At 37.6% G+C, this 16,535-nt stretch overlaps 1 protein-coding gene across 3 annotated transcripts in view; it reads left to right on the top strand.

The window, feature by feature from the left end:
- The window catches only part of LOC119737294 (E3 ubiquitin-protein ligase HUWE1-like), a 95,086-nt gene that overhangs the window by 7,875 nt on the left and 70,676 nt on the right, over nt 1-16,535 (top strand). For all 3 annotated transcript variants that reach the window (XM_038211520.1, XM_038211522.1, XM_038211521.1), the window contains exons 3-5: nt 530-622; nt 2,151-2,357; nt 6,326-6,399. In XM_038211520.1, coding sequence (XP_038067448.1) covers nt 530-622; nt 2,151-2,357; nt 6,326-6,399 — 374 coding nt within the window. The remainder of the gene's footprint in view (nt 1-529; nt 623-2,150; nt 2,358-6,325; nt 6,400-16,535) is intronic.

The following is a 16,535-nucleotide window of genomic DNA, read 5'->3' on the forward strand; positions in this document are numbered from 1 at the left end:
CCAATGCGCGCAAGTGTTATCCGAAAACTTTTTCATACAAATGTACACATTCCATACTGGATGGGAATAAAAGAGTGATGTTTAAAACTTTGCAAGGTCGTGCATGGCAGTGATGACTTGCAGGTCACGCAAAATCTATCCAATCAGAGCGTAAATTCATCAGCCTGTCCCAGTGTTCTGTTTGCAGGGCGGGGGGTACGAGCAAACCGATTACATGGCATTTTAAAATAGGGTGGGTAGGTAGGGGCATTTTTTTTGTTTGGCAATTTTTTTGTGTTCAATTATTTGAAGGTGTCGGTGTGTAGTCATGGTAAAAGGTTGTAATTGATGATTTTAGATTTGTTTTACCTCATTTTTTTCCAAAAACAAACTAGGTTAGGGGAAAAATTGGGTAGACGGGTAACAAGAAGCAGATTTTTTTTGTGGCCTAGTCAAAACACTAAGTTTTGGATCTTGTACCACATTGTAGCATTCTTTTAACCATAAAGTTTTTCTATAAAGATTTTGCATGCTCCTTTTATATTTTCAGCCTGGTGATTGTAAGATTCTTATTGAGAAGCTCAAGTCATGCCCTGATCTGAGTGCTGAACTTGTGTACATCAACACATGGAACCATGGCAAGGTACTAGTCCTGGCGTTAAACACTGTGGCCGATCTTGCCTTGATTCCCTGTTATACCTGTCGGAACTGCGGAGATTGTTAGAGCGATCTAGGGCCCGAGAAACATGCATTTTTTTTTGGAAGCAATTTGCCACCATTTTGTAATTGATTATTAATCTCTTGGGTTCATGCAGTAATTAGGACACAATAATAGACAAAGGACGGTTTATTTCTGTGCAGGGACAATCAATCTATTTCCTTTTTTTGTTCACTCTCATTAAATACCTTTACAATATACAGGACTTCTTTTGGCTCTTATGCAACTAGTGTAATTGGTAAACAGCAAACGTCAACCACAAATGTAACCCACAAGTGTCAACCACAGATGTAACCCACAAATGTAATCATCAAATGTCATCCGCAAACGTCATCCACAGATGTCATCCACAGATGTCACTCACGTGTGTCATCCTCAAATTCCATCCGCGGATGTAACCCATAGATGTCACCCACATATATGAACAACTAAGGATCACTTATTATAATAAACTTGCTGGAAATCGGACCGGAGTGATACAAGTTAGAGTTCTGTTTTTCACTGTCTGTCTGAACTCTGTCTTGAGGGTGCCTTTTGTACAGACGTAAACGCTCGACCTGTATCCTTTCAGCCCTGAATTCTGTGACCCATTCAGCACTAAATAAACAATATGTTTGTTTACAAGTATGGCACTGGCTCTGCTCCCACACTGCAAGCCTAAAAATTACACTGACCCACCAAAGCACAAAGCAACATGAGTTAACCTCAAATTATCCTTACAGCAATATAAGCAATCGTTTGTTGACAATGGATGACAATAAGTAACTTTACCAGTAATAATACCTTTCTCCCAATCAGCAGGCCTCCGTTCTTCTCCAGTTCTAGCTAGCGAAATTTAGCGTGTCGATCGCTCAGCCTTCAGTGTTCAAAGTATGCAACACACAATGAAGAATCTTAAACACACAATCTACCCGTACCAGTCTAGAGCCCAGCACATGACTTAAGCTGTTACCCTATTGGCTAAAACTGATGACGTAACCAAGTGGGTCATGTACATTTACACTCTTATACACAGTGTATTATAATGAAGAATAGACTTGTATACCAGTCCTTGTTATTCGTGACAATACACACTTCCACATCATTGAGGTCATACAAGCTATTAACATCTGGAGTCCAATCCATTCGAAACCCCAGCAAATAGGGATTTTGCTTAGTTTAAGTCACAATTTTCGATGCAGTTTTCTCCTTTCAGAGTAAATTTTACAGAATTTGTACACAATGTACCAAAGGTATACAATTTTACGTACTCCAAGTCAAAATCATGTTGCTTTGAATGAGATGATCTCACCAGGCACACATTTTTACAGCAAAGTTGTGGCGTCATTGTCCATTATCAAACATGCAGTATGCTTTACTATAGTTCTTGATTGAACTTGCTCTTTTCTTGCATCACACTAGCAAATGTTGACTACCCCCCCCCCATTATTTCCTTTTTAATCCTGTCCTTTAGTGTGAATTGTTCCACTGGGTTGATGTCTTGGACCGTTTTGACTCAGTCTTGGAGGAAGGCTGTAAGACGACAGCTGATCACTCATGGCACCTTGCCCTGGATCTCCCTGGTAATGTTCAGCTCAAACAGCTTGTCCATAGCATTCTCAACTTCACAGCACTACTCATTGAGCACAGCTTCTCAAGACATCTCTACAATTCCATTGAAGTAAGTGATACTAGGCATATCAGGTGATTTTTTAATAACCCACACAGAGCAGTAGCCTTGGTCAAGGCGCTAGTTGTTTTTTATCCGGCCATAGCGCAGTAATGCATGCAGTCATAAGGTCTATGCGCTATGCATGCAGTACAGTGCATCAAAAATACAGCGGGAACAGCGACCTCACGCGGCCACTATTTTTATGCAAATCAGTTGGACCCAATATAGCGCCTTGGTTCAATCGTCCATGTGAGGTTTTGGGGGTGGTGCTCATTATGTTAATAGCCTTAGCTGACTTTAAATGTCGTTTTCTTATTGGTCGATCGTTGCGGGGAAACTTGCTTAGTAAAACGTGGCACCGTACATAATCCATACATGTAAACGTACACGTTATGTGTCTCTGCACACGGCACCAATGCACAAAAACTGTGGTGTCTGTCACGTCCGCAAAAGGCGAATAGCTAGCTGCAAACAATTTGATGACGTCCGGATTTACCAACGTGTGATTGGACACTCCACATATTAGCCCCGCCTACACTTATCTGTATTCGCATACGAGGTCGTGCGCTAGAAATCCAGCGCAAAATAAAGAAAAACATAAACTTTTGCCGACTATTGAACCAAGGCGCGATATTGGGTCCAACTAATTTGCATAGAAATGGTGGCCGCATGAGGTCGCTGTTCGCGCTGTATTTTTAATGCACTGCATAATACATGACCCTAGCGAGGATATCGTTTACGCGCCACGGCCGGAATGAATAACATTTAGCGCCTTGACCAAGGCTAACAGAGCAGCAAAACCTGGCCATCTGGAAAGAGCTTGTCGTCAGCAGTCACCCAGTGTTTTTTTTTTTTTGAAATCGGTCAAGTGGTTCTCGAGATATGTTAATTTTAATACCACGAAATTGGAGAAAAATTTGATATAAAGGTCAAAGGTTATCCTTTGTTTTTCTTTATATGGACAATGGCACCGAAGAGAATGGAAGCACCATGGCATTTTCAATCATAACTTTCTAACGGTTTATTTACTGTCATTCAAATTTGGCACATGGATAAAGACTTTCGATCTCAAACATTTCATATCAAAAAATTAGTTATTAATAACTAATTTGCATAATTAATTGACAAAATAATGCAAATTTGTTATGATTTTCAAGCATTCTTGGGATTGTAAGTGATTGTTAAGTCTCCTTTAAAAGTTTAACACAACCCCCCCATCAAACTTTGATTCAAACAATTTAAATGCAATACTAATTTGCATAATAGAAATTAAGTAATTATCCCGAAAGAGATAATATTCCCTGATGTGGATGATCCAAGTAAAATAACTTTTTTATGTTATTGCAATTCTTCATTCTATGTGCACATGATACTGAAGATTTGGCTTATTGCAATTGCAGTATTGCTAAAGTATTTGCGTAAATAACAAAAATATCAAGTTACATAATTAATACAAGTACTATTTTCCAATTGACGTGGCTGTGTATAAATCAGGTAAAATTATTCAATGTTAATGGCAATTTCTGTTGTGCAACAGTTATTACAAAACATCTAAATGTACAGTATTGATTTGTGATTTGATGTGTTGCTTATTAATTAGCATATTAATTAAAAAGCAGGGGGTCCACATGCTATGTACGTAACACATGCTGTGCCTACAAACATGCAACAAACGAAATGTACAGATGAACAATCTGATTTGATCCTAATTCTTCTGTTTAAAAACTAAGTAAGTAATTTAAACAAAATGTTGAATGTTGATCCCTGTGAGCTCAATTAAGTTATAAGTTGCCACACTAAAACCTGAAACTACCGGTACTGTATCATATACATGCACATGTATATTGAAAAAATTATAAATTTTTCTTATTTGCATATGTCCCAAAACCTCACAATATATTTTGCTAATTTTGAAAAAGTTTTTAGAAAACTAAAGAGGTTGCAAATTGAAATTGCACTTTTTTTTCTTTTTAAGACTGTTAAAATTATGCTTAAGTAACAGGTAAATAAATTCTAAACCAGTCATTGTTAGTTTGGTTGTGGCGTAACTCCCAAGTTCATTCAAAGACAAGTTCATTCTTGATCGTATTGCATGGCTTGACCTGCCTGACTAAGGAAAGTGTGGTCCATTTCATTTGCAAAGTTCTTGCGAGAGATCGATCCCGGCTTCCTGCGCATACAGCTATACAGTCAAATCTTGGCAGAAGCTGAGAAGACAAAAAAAACAAAAACAGATACAATGTAAAGGTAACATCTACCATTTGATGCTGAACTGTTTTAAGCAAATAACATTTACATTTACAGGCCAAAAATTCAAAAAAAAAAATATTTTTTTCCTGATTCAATTTTATCACGAAATAAGTGCAGTTTTTTTCTTGCGTAAAAACGCATCTTAAACGATTTATTTACCATTCCAAATCCTAACATATGTATCCCAGATCTCTTAACTCTCAACTTAAAAATGCCATTTTGGCCTTTGATTTGTTGAAAAAGTAACCAAAAAACAATGGAAAGATCGCAATCCAGACACACAAACCCCACAAAACCAGCAGTACAAAACAACACGTGTTGGTACTTGTCGGGAACCTGAACTCCAACTGCACTACGTACGTGGACCATGCATTGATACAGAATCGTGGTACCAACCTTCTCTTTGCCAACTGCTACTTTGGCGTTCTGCAGTGGGAAAGTGGTCTTGCAAAAATGCCAAATGGGAAGTTGTTTTACATCCAAAATCAACAAAACCTTCATCATGTTCATAGTATTAAAGAAATATAACTAAAGTAATTACTGAAGATGTTCATTGTGAAATAAAGGTCAACCAACTTCAAGGAAAATCCAAAGGCTGAAATGGTCGCTCTTTCATAACTTTGGAACCACTGGACTGATTTTCACTAAACACACGCTGAAAGTAATTGGACTCTTCTTCTGGAAAATACCAAAGAGGACCCGAGGGTGGATCTAAACTCTTCCCAATTGGTCAATAACGACACGAGGTGAAGCCGACTGAGACCGAACGCAGCCCGAAAACTGGGGGCCACACAAGGCCAAGCTGGATTCTGTGTGGCCTGTTCGGCCATGACAATGCGTTGCATTTATGATCATATCTTAATAGATACTTGCTGTTTTGCGGTGATTTTTCGGTGGTAGTCTCTTGAGATATCCACTATTATGTATGGGAAATTTTGTGATCGTTGTATAAATGAAACAGGAGTTATGATTTAATAAGTTTTTTCTCCCACATCGGACCGTGTGTGCAGCGCTGCATGCGTGCAAAATCAACTGGTTTCGTGACGTCACTGAAATGCCTAGTGATACCATTGAGATGGTTAGTTCAGTTACGAGTCGTTCCGTGGAAGCTAGTAGTTTGGCCACATGTGACCCAACCCAAGAAAATGAGTCTGGGGTTGCGAGAACCACTAATGATTTCAAGTCCTTAAATAAATCATACACAAGTTGAAATCGATAGGCACGACCATCATTTTCAGCCACATTATGTCCAAATTCATCAGGGTGTCAAAGTATGTGATATCAAAATGAAGAGTACTTTTTTTTTAAATGCGTACAAAACTAATAATGTAAACAAACTTCTCAAGACCATTTTGTGGAATCTGGTCTCAATTTTATTTATGCACAAAGCATTTGAAGAGTGCTTAAGAATTTTTAGGGTCCTGCATGCACCCCACAGTGCTTTGCACAATAAAGATATCAATCAAGATGGCAAGACTGTTGAATGACATCATGTACTTGGATGTAAGCAATTACGGTGTACCTTTTCAGGTTTCTGTTACTAAAAACATTAAGCATCATTGAGAATTTATAAAGTGGGTAGGAAGAGGTCCTTATTCTGCGCTTGTTTATTCACACATTATTTTAACCCAAGCCTAGCTGCTACTTCAAATTGATAAAGTGGAAGAATTTATAAATTCTCTTGTACAATTGTTTTGTACTATTGTACTCTTGTACTATTGTTTCAGCATCTGACAACATTGCTGTCATCCTCGGATCTCAACACTGTTCTTGCTGTTCTCAACTTGGTCTATGTATTCAGGTAAGTAGAATCCAGTTTCACACATTTTTGTTGTAGGGCCAATGATTTTCCGCGATCGCGGAAAACGGACGGAATTCACAGAATCTGCTCCTCGAAACAGAAAACGGAATTTGAATCTGAACAAAATAACTTCTGCAATTTTATTCATAAAAAAAACATAATTTCGTAAAATTTATCGAATACAAAACGAATTGTTGATGATTGATTGAACAGACGAGCCATATAACAAATTAGCGGTGTTTATATCACGCTTTTAGTGGGACAAAAACGTTCAAGATCAGAGCAATAAATGTTACGAGATCATTACCGTAGTACGCGTAGTCATGGGAGTGTCAGTCCCGACGCGCGCCGTAGCTGCCGTAGCATGGGTGAAAATCATCACACTCACGATACGCTCTCGCGGGTCCCTTTTGCTCCATCGGCAGGTTTAATTTTCTCTGTGCAATCAATCAACCATTCGTATAACATCTAACTTTGGCTCTATTGAAATGCATAACGTGCTTAGGTCCAAAAATCTACCGTAAACTATCCTATTTTGCCGCTAACGTTAGCCCGAAAACAAAATGGTGGACATGAATTTCGCTTCGGCCAGCTGATGTGCGTGACGTCATGGGATTGGCCTGTACGGCTATTGCATGTTTCTTGCGTGTGTGGCAGTGGCAGTGCAGTATACGACTTGACTGTGGAAAAGTTAAATACTACGTTGTACATTGATCGGCCGTTGATAAAATAGCAATCTTTTTGGGGGCAATTTTCCAGCGCTCCAACCAAACGACTATTTCATTATCGTCTTGGAATTATTTTCTGTGAACATGGTATAATGTATCTATACATGTAAAATGCCAATTTTTGTATTGAATAGATGTGAAACAGAATTTTTCAGCCTGAAACGGAATTTTTCAGCCTGAAACGGAATTTAGGATTTTTGAAAACGGAATTTGCACTTTTCTGAAATGGAAAATCATTGGCCGTATTGTTGCAATTGAAGATATTGATGCTTTTCTTCATAAAGTTACATTCCCTGATGCAAGATGTTAACAAATTTTGCTGAAAGTTGAATTAGAATATGTAGCCAAATTGACATCCTCCACAGAGCGGCACTTAAAGATTCCCCCCCCCCCCCCGTACATTTTAGGTTTCACGAACTGACATTGACCTTAATTTTACTAATTAAAATGGCTTTCAATGAAATTTTTGTGTAAGCCCAGAAGTAAACGGAAGGATCAAATTCATGTGAACCTTTCAAACTGTATTTCTGCTTTCTGTAATGCCACATCATGCTTGGGTGTCAGTTTGTGTAAACGAAAATCTTCCAATTTTGCATCATTGTCTGAAGTGCACGCGCAGTACTGGTTGTAAGTTCCTGAAATTGTTGGTTACACGGTTTTCATGTGGTGCCGATGTCGAATTGTATTGCATGTACACATGCAAACACATCAGTAACAATTTAAAATTGTATGTCCAAATTCAAAAAAGGGAGTCCAAGCGATGTCCCAATGTTGATTTTATTCTACAGTTATGTTTTTTTAAAATTCCTTCATTGCTCTTAACTATCACGATACCAGTCCTGGCCTCCGCCAGCACCTAGTCTGAGGATCAGAAGTTCACGTGTGCAGAGCCACACTAGACACATCTGAAAGATCCGTGCATGTAAATGTTATTTGACCAGGCGCACCAGCCAATCGGAGCCAGCTTTAATATGAAATAGTTGTGATGTCATATAGAGCAGAAATCCGGCAAAAGCTGTAGATTCGTCAATATGTGCCTTGTTTGGGTCATACAACATTGGATTAATGAAGGCATGATAGAAGGCATACCCTGAAGGGTCAGAATCTGGAGGTAAAAATGCAGTGTTGCAAGGACGCATACAAAAAGGAAAAATTAAAAAATTCAAAAAAATAATACATATAAAAAACAAATCAGTTAGGTTTTTGGGAAAAAAATGTCCTGGAGTTACATTGTATATCCCTTTAACCCTAACCTCCCCAAGTTCTCCAAAATCCTTTTTGCAAACTGGAGGCTTTTGCAGGATTGAGGCTACAAATGTAAAAGTGTGGCTGATTTTGGAGGATGTACTATGTCAAGGTCTTGGGCCGGACCTTATATTGTTTATTTTCTGTCGTGCATATATTTAGGCCTAGATTATACTTAAAGTCCTCTGCACTGCTCCAGGATGTCACTGGTTCTGCCTCACATACATGTATTGATAGTGATTGCTGGAGGATTTTGCATTATTGAGACATTTGTGGGATTGAGGCTGTATGTAATTTTTACATGGTGGCAATTACAAAAATGCAGGGGAGTTAGGGTTAAATGATTTTTTTCAGTTTATCTAAATATGTTGCTACGGTACTTACCGTACCGGTAGTTAGTAACTACAGTTTGCTTGCTACATATAAATATATTAGTTCATGAGGCATCAGTGTAGTAGAATGGAGCATATTTTAAGGTATTATGTTACCTTCAGCTGAGTAAGTGTTTGTCAGCTTGTCCTATCTAATTACATCCCATGTCAATTGTTACCGACCCAAAACTCCATTGCTATTGGATATGCTTCTTTTTAAGATGCAGATGTACATGTGCATGCACAGCCATTAGAATTATTCGAACATAAGGTTTCTTTATATACTGGCATAGAATTGTCACTGTAAGTGTGATTCATGAAAACGTACGGTTAAAATCATGGCACTTCATTTATATTGTATTGCATATAAACAGATAAAAGTAATCTTTAGGCCTAAATATTTCTATATCAATTTCAAATGAACTTTCAAATTTCAAATAAAGTTTCAAATTCTTTCAAATTGGCATAGAGTACCGAAGTGTGACGTCATTTGGAACCAGAAAGCGTAGAGGAAACGAATGAAGTACGCGCGTGTTGGTTCACAGGCTGCATCACTTGCTAATGTCCTTTACAGTTTGTGCCTGTGATGTATGTGTATTCACTATAAAATGATGCCATTTACTGAACAAAATAAGACGGCAAATGATTTTGTTTTGTTATTGGAAGACACCCATACATGTACATGTTGTATGTACATGTATGTGTTCATGTGAAGTGAATAATAAACCCTGATTTGGACATGTACATGTACATTGTACATTATGACAAAAGAAGTATGACTCTGCAGCAACCCCAAATCTTCTTTTGACTTTCAACTTAATAATAAGCCAGTTTGGTATTTCAACTGCACATGTGCACAATGATATGGGTCACAGGTAATTCGGGATAATCGAACATTTTGAAGGTGCATGAACGCGGGTGCATGACACTTGTGTGTAAATTACCAGCAGAATGGGCGTGAGCGTGACATCACATTTATAACATAAAATCAGCAATGTTATCCCGAATGACCTTGGGTCATTGAAATACCGAATTGGCTTATAAGAGGGAAAAAAGGATATTTATATGAACATGAACATTGTACATAACGTGACTTATTTAAACAGTATTTTCTGTTACATTAGGCCAAACAAAAAAAAGTATCCGGTTTCTGGTATGCGCGCGTCGCCGTAGCCATGCGCGTCTGCAAAATGAAAAAGTTTTTTTTTCAATGAAAGATGATGTCTCAAAACCGCCAAACTCACTGGTTTGACTGGAATCCTGCTGCTGCACAATTTTAATGTGTTTTTAGATGGGGTTACGATCAAGAATAAGCTTTATTGTGGCCTCTCTGGACTCCCATATACATGTATTTGCACCAAGTTTAGTCGGGCACAATTTGCAGTCATCAGCTGACATTTGAAGAAAAAAAAATGGTAAAAAAAAAAAAAGGCCGCGTCGCCGCACCACTTTTTGGGCAGGCTACATACCAGAAACCGGAGACTTTTTTTTTGGCCTTAGCTGTGTTAAATATAGCACGGTTGCTGAATGCTCTAAAATAAGAATTTGTATAGCTGTTTTGACTTCTGTGGATCGTTCTGAAAATATGTTTATTTTTAAAGCCTAAAAGGCAGTAGACTTGGAAGTTATGCACACAAGCTGTGTGCACTATAATCTATTTCAGTATGGTTCCCAACATGCCCAAGGGGGCATATCACAGGATATCAGTTATGCCTCACCATATGGTACTTAACAAACTTGCCAGCAACTTCAATATTCGTGGATCGACATGGACCTGGATAAAGTCCTTCCTAATAGGTCGTCAACAACGAGTTGCGTATCGGGGATGCTTCTCCGAGTGGGCACCAGTTACTTCAGGTGTTCCTCAGGGCAGTGTCCTTGGCCCCCTCCTGTTTAATTTGTTTATTAATGACATTTCTCATGACTTATCCACAAACTGTGCACTCTTTGCGGATGATACACTCCTCTATCAGCCAATTCTCTCACCCCAAGATGAACTCGCCCTCCAGTTGGACCTGACTGCACTTGAACAATGGAGTAATCTCAATGGTATGCAGCTGAATATCAAGAAAACCAAGGTCATGCACATATCCAGATCCCGGAAACCAGCAGTTCTTCCAAGTTACATTCTTCACGGACAATCGCTCAATGTTACACCTACATTCAAATATCTTGGGGTAATCATCAACGATTCACTGAACTGGAACGATCACGTCGATGCCACTGTCTCAAAGGCCAATAAGACATTAGGCTTTATCTGGCATATTGCGGGTGGTGCTTCGACCAAGGCCTTGACATCCCTCTATCGTTCACTTGTTTTGCCCGTACTGGAATACGGGTTGCCAGCTTGGTCCCCATACACAGCATCCAATGCAGCCAAACTTGAGAGAGTGCAGAGAAGGGCAAGTAGAATGTGCCTCAAACAGCCCAAAGGTGCAATGTCATATGAGGACAGATTGCATGCTTTGAATTGGATGACTCTAGATACACGTAGACAGAAGCACATAGTTTCCTTCACAGTTAAAGTCCTGTTTAACTTAGTTGACTGCCAATCAGTGAAGGCCAACACAGTAGTGAACACTCGTCACCAGGATTGTCTCACATTTAGTCACCACTATGCTAGAACTCAAACCCTGAAAAACACACCTAGTCATGTCTTCCCCCGAATCTGGAGTAGTTTGCCATCGCATGTAAGGGACTCTCTATTAATTGATTCATTCACACTGTTTAACACCCGATTATCCGCCCATTATTATGAGTGTTAAAACCTTGAGCTGGAAATAGCCCCCCCCCCCCAAGTGTTTAACTCTTTTGATCTACTTTAATCTTTTTAAAGTAATTTCATGTGTATATTTTTCCACTGTAAACTGCCATCATTCTTTTATTTCATTGTTATTTTATTTTATTTTATTTTATTTTATATTATTTTCCTCTTTTGTGGTTAAGTTTGTTTATTTATTCATTTATTTATGTCTGAAATAATGTTGGTTTTCAGGCCTATTTTTCCGGTTGCTTATCATTTATTATTACTTGTATTTATTTTGTTATTGATACTTTTGTTGTTGCTTTTCTTGTTCATTGGATGGATATTTTTTTGACGTAGTTTTTCTCGCATGTCAACTGTATTTTTTACTTTTCTCTATCAGGTTTTTATTGCTTATTATTATTATTTATTTTTATTTCATTGTAAATTATTTTGTTTACTGTATCAATCTTTCGTTCTGTGTTTTTATGTTGTTGTGTGGTTGTTGTTGTCTTGTCTTGTCTTGTTTGTTTGTTTGTTTTTTGTTTTGTTTTGTCTTGTCTTGTTTTGTTTCGTTTTGTCTTGTCTTGTCTTGTCTCTTTGACTTGTCTCTTGTCTTGACTTGTTTTGTTACATTTTGTTTAGTCTTATCCTGTCTTGTTTTGTTTCTTAGTTTGTTGGGGTGTTTGTTAGTTTTGTTTTGGCTTGTTTGTCTGTTTTTCCCCAGTCTTGTATAATCTGCAGTTGTTAGGTTTTTATGCCAGCTATTCTTGCCTTGAGAAAACTGTAATCTTTTAAATCTATTTATCTTTTTAAGTATTATTTTTAAGGCGGTCTTATTTTTCATTGAATTTTATACCTAATTTTTAATATATTTTGTATGTTACATGTACCATTCAAGTTAGGATTGACAGGCTTTCGAGTCACAGTGTTTTATTATACTTTTGTCAATCCTGGCCAGCTTGGATTGGATTGTTTTTGTTTAGTTTTGTATACTTTTGTGAATTGCTTGTTGTACCTTGTAATTTGGCCGAATAAATAATAATAATAATAATAATAAAAATGGACATGTACAAAAATGTACATCGTGTGCATGCGTATCCCACCATGTACATGTAGATGTACATGTACCCGCCCACTTAATAACATGACTTGACTAAAATGTCAAGACAATAACAAGATATTACTCAACAAGGAAGTACCATGTCTTTGTACTGAGGACTGTCAATATAAAATGTGCATTTAAATGCCACGTTACTCTTAAGTTTAATGTCAGTATAGGATAAGCATGATTGAAGTGCAATGAAAAATCAACAAAACACTTGTTTCCAGTGAGAATACAGACAGTTCAAGTTGTGATTTAATTTACATGTTAGTACACCTGTTTAGTTGTCCATACAATGTAGCTCACACTCACTGCTCCTGACCTATCTATTGCATTTTTCGCTGTGTACCTTTCACATACCGTACATTTATTCCTTATTCTTGTTAATTATTTAAAAAAAGAAGTGGAAATGAATTCAAGAAATTCTCTGCTTAAAAGGGCCCATGTGATGTAATTTCTTACATGCAATCCTCGAAAATGCCCATTTAACCCTATTTCAATTTTCATTTTTGCCATTTTCAAGGGTACATCAATAATATTTTGGGCATCTTTGGTTTTTAAGATGATACTCATATTCATGAGCAAAATTGTGAAGTCATTTCAGGCAGAAGCCTCAATGTTACAGTTACCGGTATTTCTGCACCAAAAGTTGCCATAATTTTGATACTTTGCTGTATAATCCGTGGGACGAGAGGCCAAAAAAGCTTTAGTTTTCGAGATACGCGATCTGGTTCGGCAATATTTATAAAACTTTCTAGACATGTAGATTATGATGTATTGAAAAAACATTGTTCCCTGATCCACAGTTAGTTTGGGAATGAGAAAATCTGGGATAAAAACGCCGAAAATTCTGCATGAGAAAAATAACATAAGAAACAGCGCCCTCTATTGATACAGTCAGAAACATTTTCGCACGCAATGAGCGCTTGCCAGATAATACTTCTTTCGAGTTCCCTTTGAAGATCATTACAGATCAAATTCGTCTAAGCTGTTGTCGAATGGCAGCATTCAGAAATCGAATTCGTTGATAATAAATCAATTAAACGAATGTAATTTCTTGACTTAAAAGGTTTGGCGTAGACTAGACAAAATCAATACTCCGGTACAAAGACGTGTACTTGTTGTTTGAATTGCTTGAACTGAATTTTATACTGTCACACAAAAGACGAAATTAAACGTTGGAAGTGCACTAAATCGACGGTGATGGGTAAATAGGAATATTAGAAACGGTGAATTCGAATGATAAACGTTTTAAAATAGCCGGGAAAACTATATATAATCTAATTTAATCCACTCATTTATTTATTTATTCTTTTTGTTGGGGGATGTAAACCTGCACAGTTGTTAACCCACTTGTACACATGAAGAATGGTATTTAGATTACATAGGTTTGTTCAATTTGTACTGAATGAGCATTACTTGTTTATTTTTAACTAACCAAACGAGATTATGAGCATACATGTATGTACAGGCCGGTTAGATAATTGTCATGATTGTTGTATAACATATGTCAAAAGTCTCATCGAATTGAAGGTCCCACTTTTTGGTTTGCAAACTTTTGTTAAGAAGAGAAAATTAATGTTTATTCCCCTATTTGGAAGCTGTGAGTGGCACTGCAGCATTACCACTGCAATTTGTTTAAGCTGAAACCGTTTTACCGATTTCATTATTTTGAATCTTGTTTTAAGAACCGATTCCTTATTTTGTTGTTGCTGTGTCCGTGAAACCACAAATAACCCAACGGTCCATCAGCTTCCTTTTTGAGGCTGCATCAAATTTGAATTATTTTTTTAAACTTCAGGAATAACATTTCTTAGAGATGTTTCAGAAGTTCAGATGCTCCAGCAGATCACAGCCACGCACTTATATTATTTTTGAAAACATGTTACCCTGAGATAAGAGTTCACAAAATTATTCTGATCTGTGGTTTAACCATACCAATTGATGTTCAGCTAATACATGACAATGTAAACATTCGATCTTAAATTTAAAGCGTGATCATTTCATGTTGGACAAAACTGTAGATATTTTGGTATCCCGATGAGAAATAACAAAAATCTAGAATATAATAAGAAAGAAATGTCATCTACCGTAGCAAGCACTCATTGGCCGAGTTTGGGCGGGTCTCGTTCTTGACACGGGTATATAATTACCAACAACGACGGATAGGTGCATGGTGTGAGATCTTGCTCAGAGTACAGTGCTCGTGGGTCGTGTTCTCGCCGTCGAGCGCGAGAACAATAATAAATACTCGCATCAACTTGAGAACAGACCGCCTGAACTCGGAGTCGGACGGCCATTGCGTGAGAAAAGGTTTCTGACTGTCAATAGGGGGCGCTGTTTCTTATGTTTTTTCTCATGTAGAATTTTCGGCGTTTTTATCCCAGATTTTCTCAGTCCCCGGAAACAAACTGTGGACCGGGGAACAAAGTTTTTTCGATATGGTACACCATAATCTACATGTCTGTGAAGTTATATAAAATTTTGCGAACTAGACCGCGTGGCAAGCGAAAAAAAGGCCTCGTCCCACGGACTAAGTAGATTTCCTCTTCTGATACGTTGTAGTGTTGGTACGTGCCAATGAGCACATTTTCCTCACAAATGTTTCGATGACATGAATGAGCACATTTTGGGTTCACAATTTGAACGCAAAACCCCTAAACTGAATAGTGTCTTCCTGAAATGACATTACAGTAACAGTGCCCTCAGTTGTCCAGAAAAAGCATGGGCAATTGTAAAGGTTTAAAGAAGTGTACTTTTAAATAAAATTAACAAAAACAAATGTCAAATAGTTTTCATACATGCACATTTAAGAGGAGTAGAAAGTTGCACAAAATATGTTCCTCAGAAAATGCATTGCATCAACCCTTTTAAAAATCTTGAACGATTTTTTTGGACTAAAAAGTGGTGGCACATGTACACTTTCTTTTGCTTGTAATACCCTTGCCTCTGTGCCAAGTAATAATAATCAATACACTATGATTAAACCAGTACATGTACATTTCCAATGGACTTGTGACATATTCTGAACCCTGGGTCATGCTGATCATGCTGGTGTTTGTGCAGTTGTGCTCTGTCACAACACAAGCACTGATGACTGGGCTCAAATACTGTTATGTGTTTTAGGTTTTTCTGTGAGTCTAATAACCTTCATAAGAGAAAATGCTGAATACAGTTTGTGGTACCGTACATGTACCGTTACATGTCATCAAATGAAACTGTGATTTTCACTGAAATAACACAGCCTTTATTTCTATGATGTACATGTAGCAACCTGCCTCATACACAGTACAGTTGGATGAATTGAGATACCTGTATATTAATGTATACTGTACATTAGATGCCATAATTGAAGAGTTTATTTCCACAATGCAATAGATCCGTTTGAAAAAGTGAAAATAATGCACGGTTATAAAACTATTAAAGAATAAAAACAGTACATTGTATAACAGCTGTTTTGGTTGTTTTCTTTTGCCTCATTGAATTCTTAATTTGTATTTTTATACATGTATATTAGACAACCATCCAAATTGACTTGGGCAGCCAGGAGAGAGTGGGAATCTAAAAGGAACAAAATGGCGTATCACATTTTGAAAATAAACTCCTTACTTGAACATGTACCTACACGTACATGTAATATGCACTTTCTACTCTTCGAACCTTTTTGTGCTCGTGTACAATGTACATACACATGTATACATGTAGTATGTACATGTTCATGTACATGTACATGTAATCTACCGGTACACATTCACTTATTCTGGTTCTTATATTCTGACGTGTGTAATGAGTAGCCTTAACCAGTTTGCACCAGGATTATTTTGACATTGACCGGACCCAGACGCAGGATCGTTTTCATGATCCACAATGCTAAACGGGTTCAGGCCGTTGTCTGCGGGTACAAGTAGCACACCCTGATACCGTATTTCGGGCCTTGCTCACTG

Source organism: Patiria miniata, unplaced genomic scaffold (assembly GCF_015706575.1).
Source record: "Patiria miniata isolate m_02_andy unplaced genomic scaffold, ASM1570657v1 HiC_scaffold_3, whole genome shotgun sequence".
NCBI lineage: Eukaryota > Metazoa > Echinodermata > Asteroidea > Valvatida > Asterinidae > Patiria > Patiria miniata.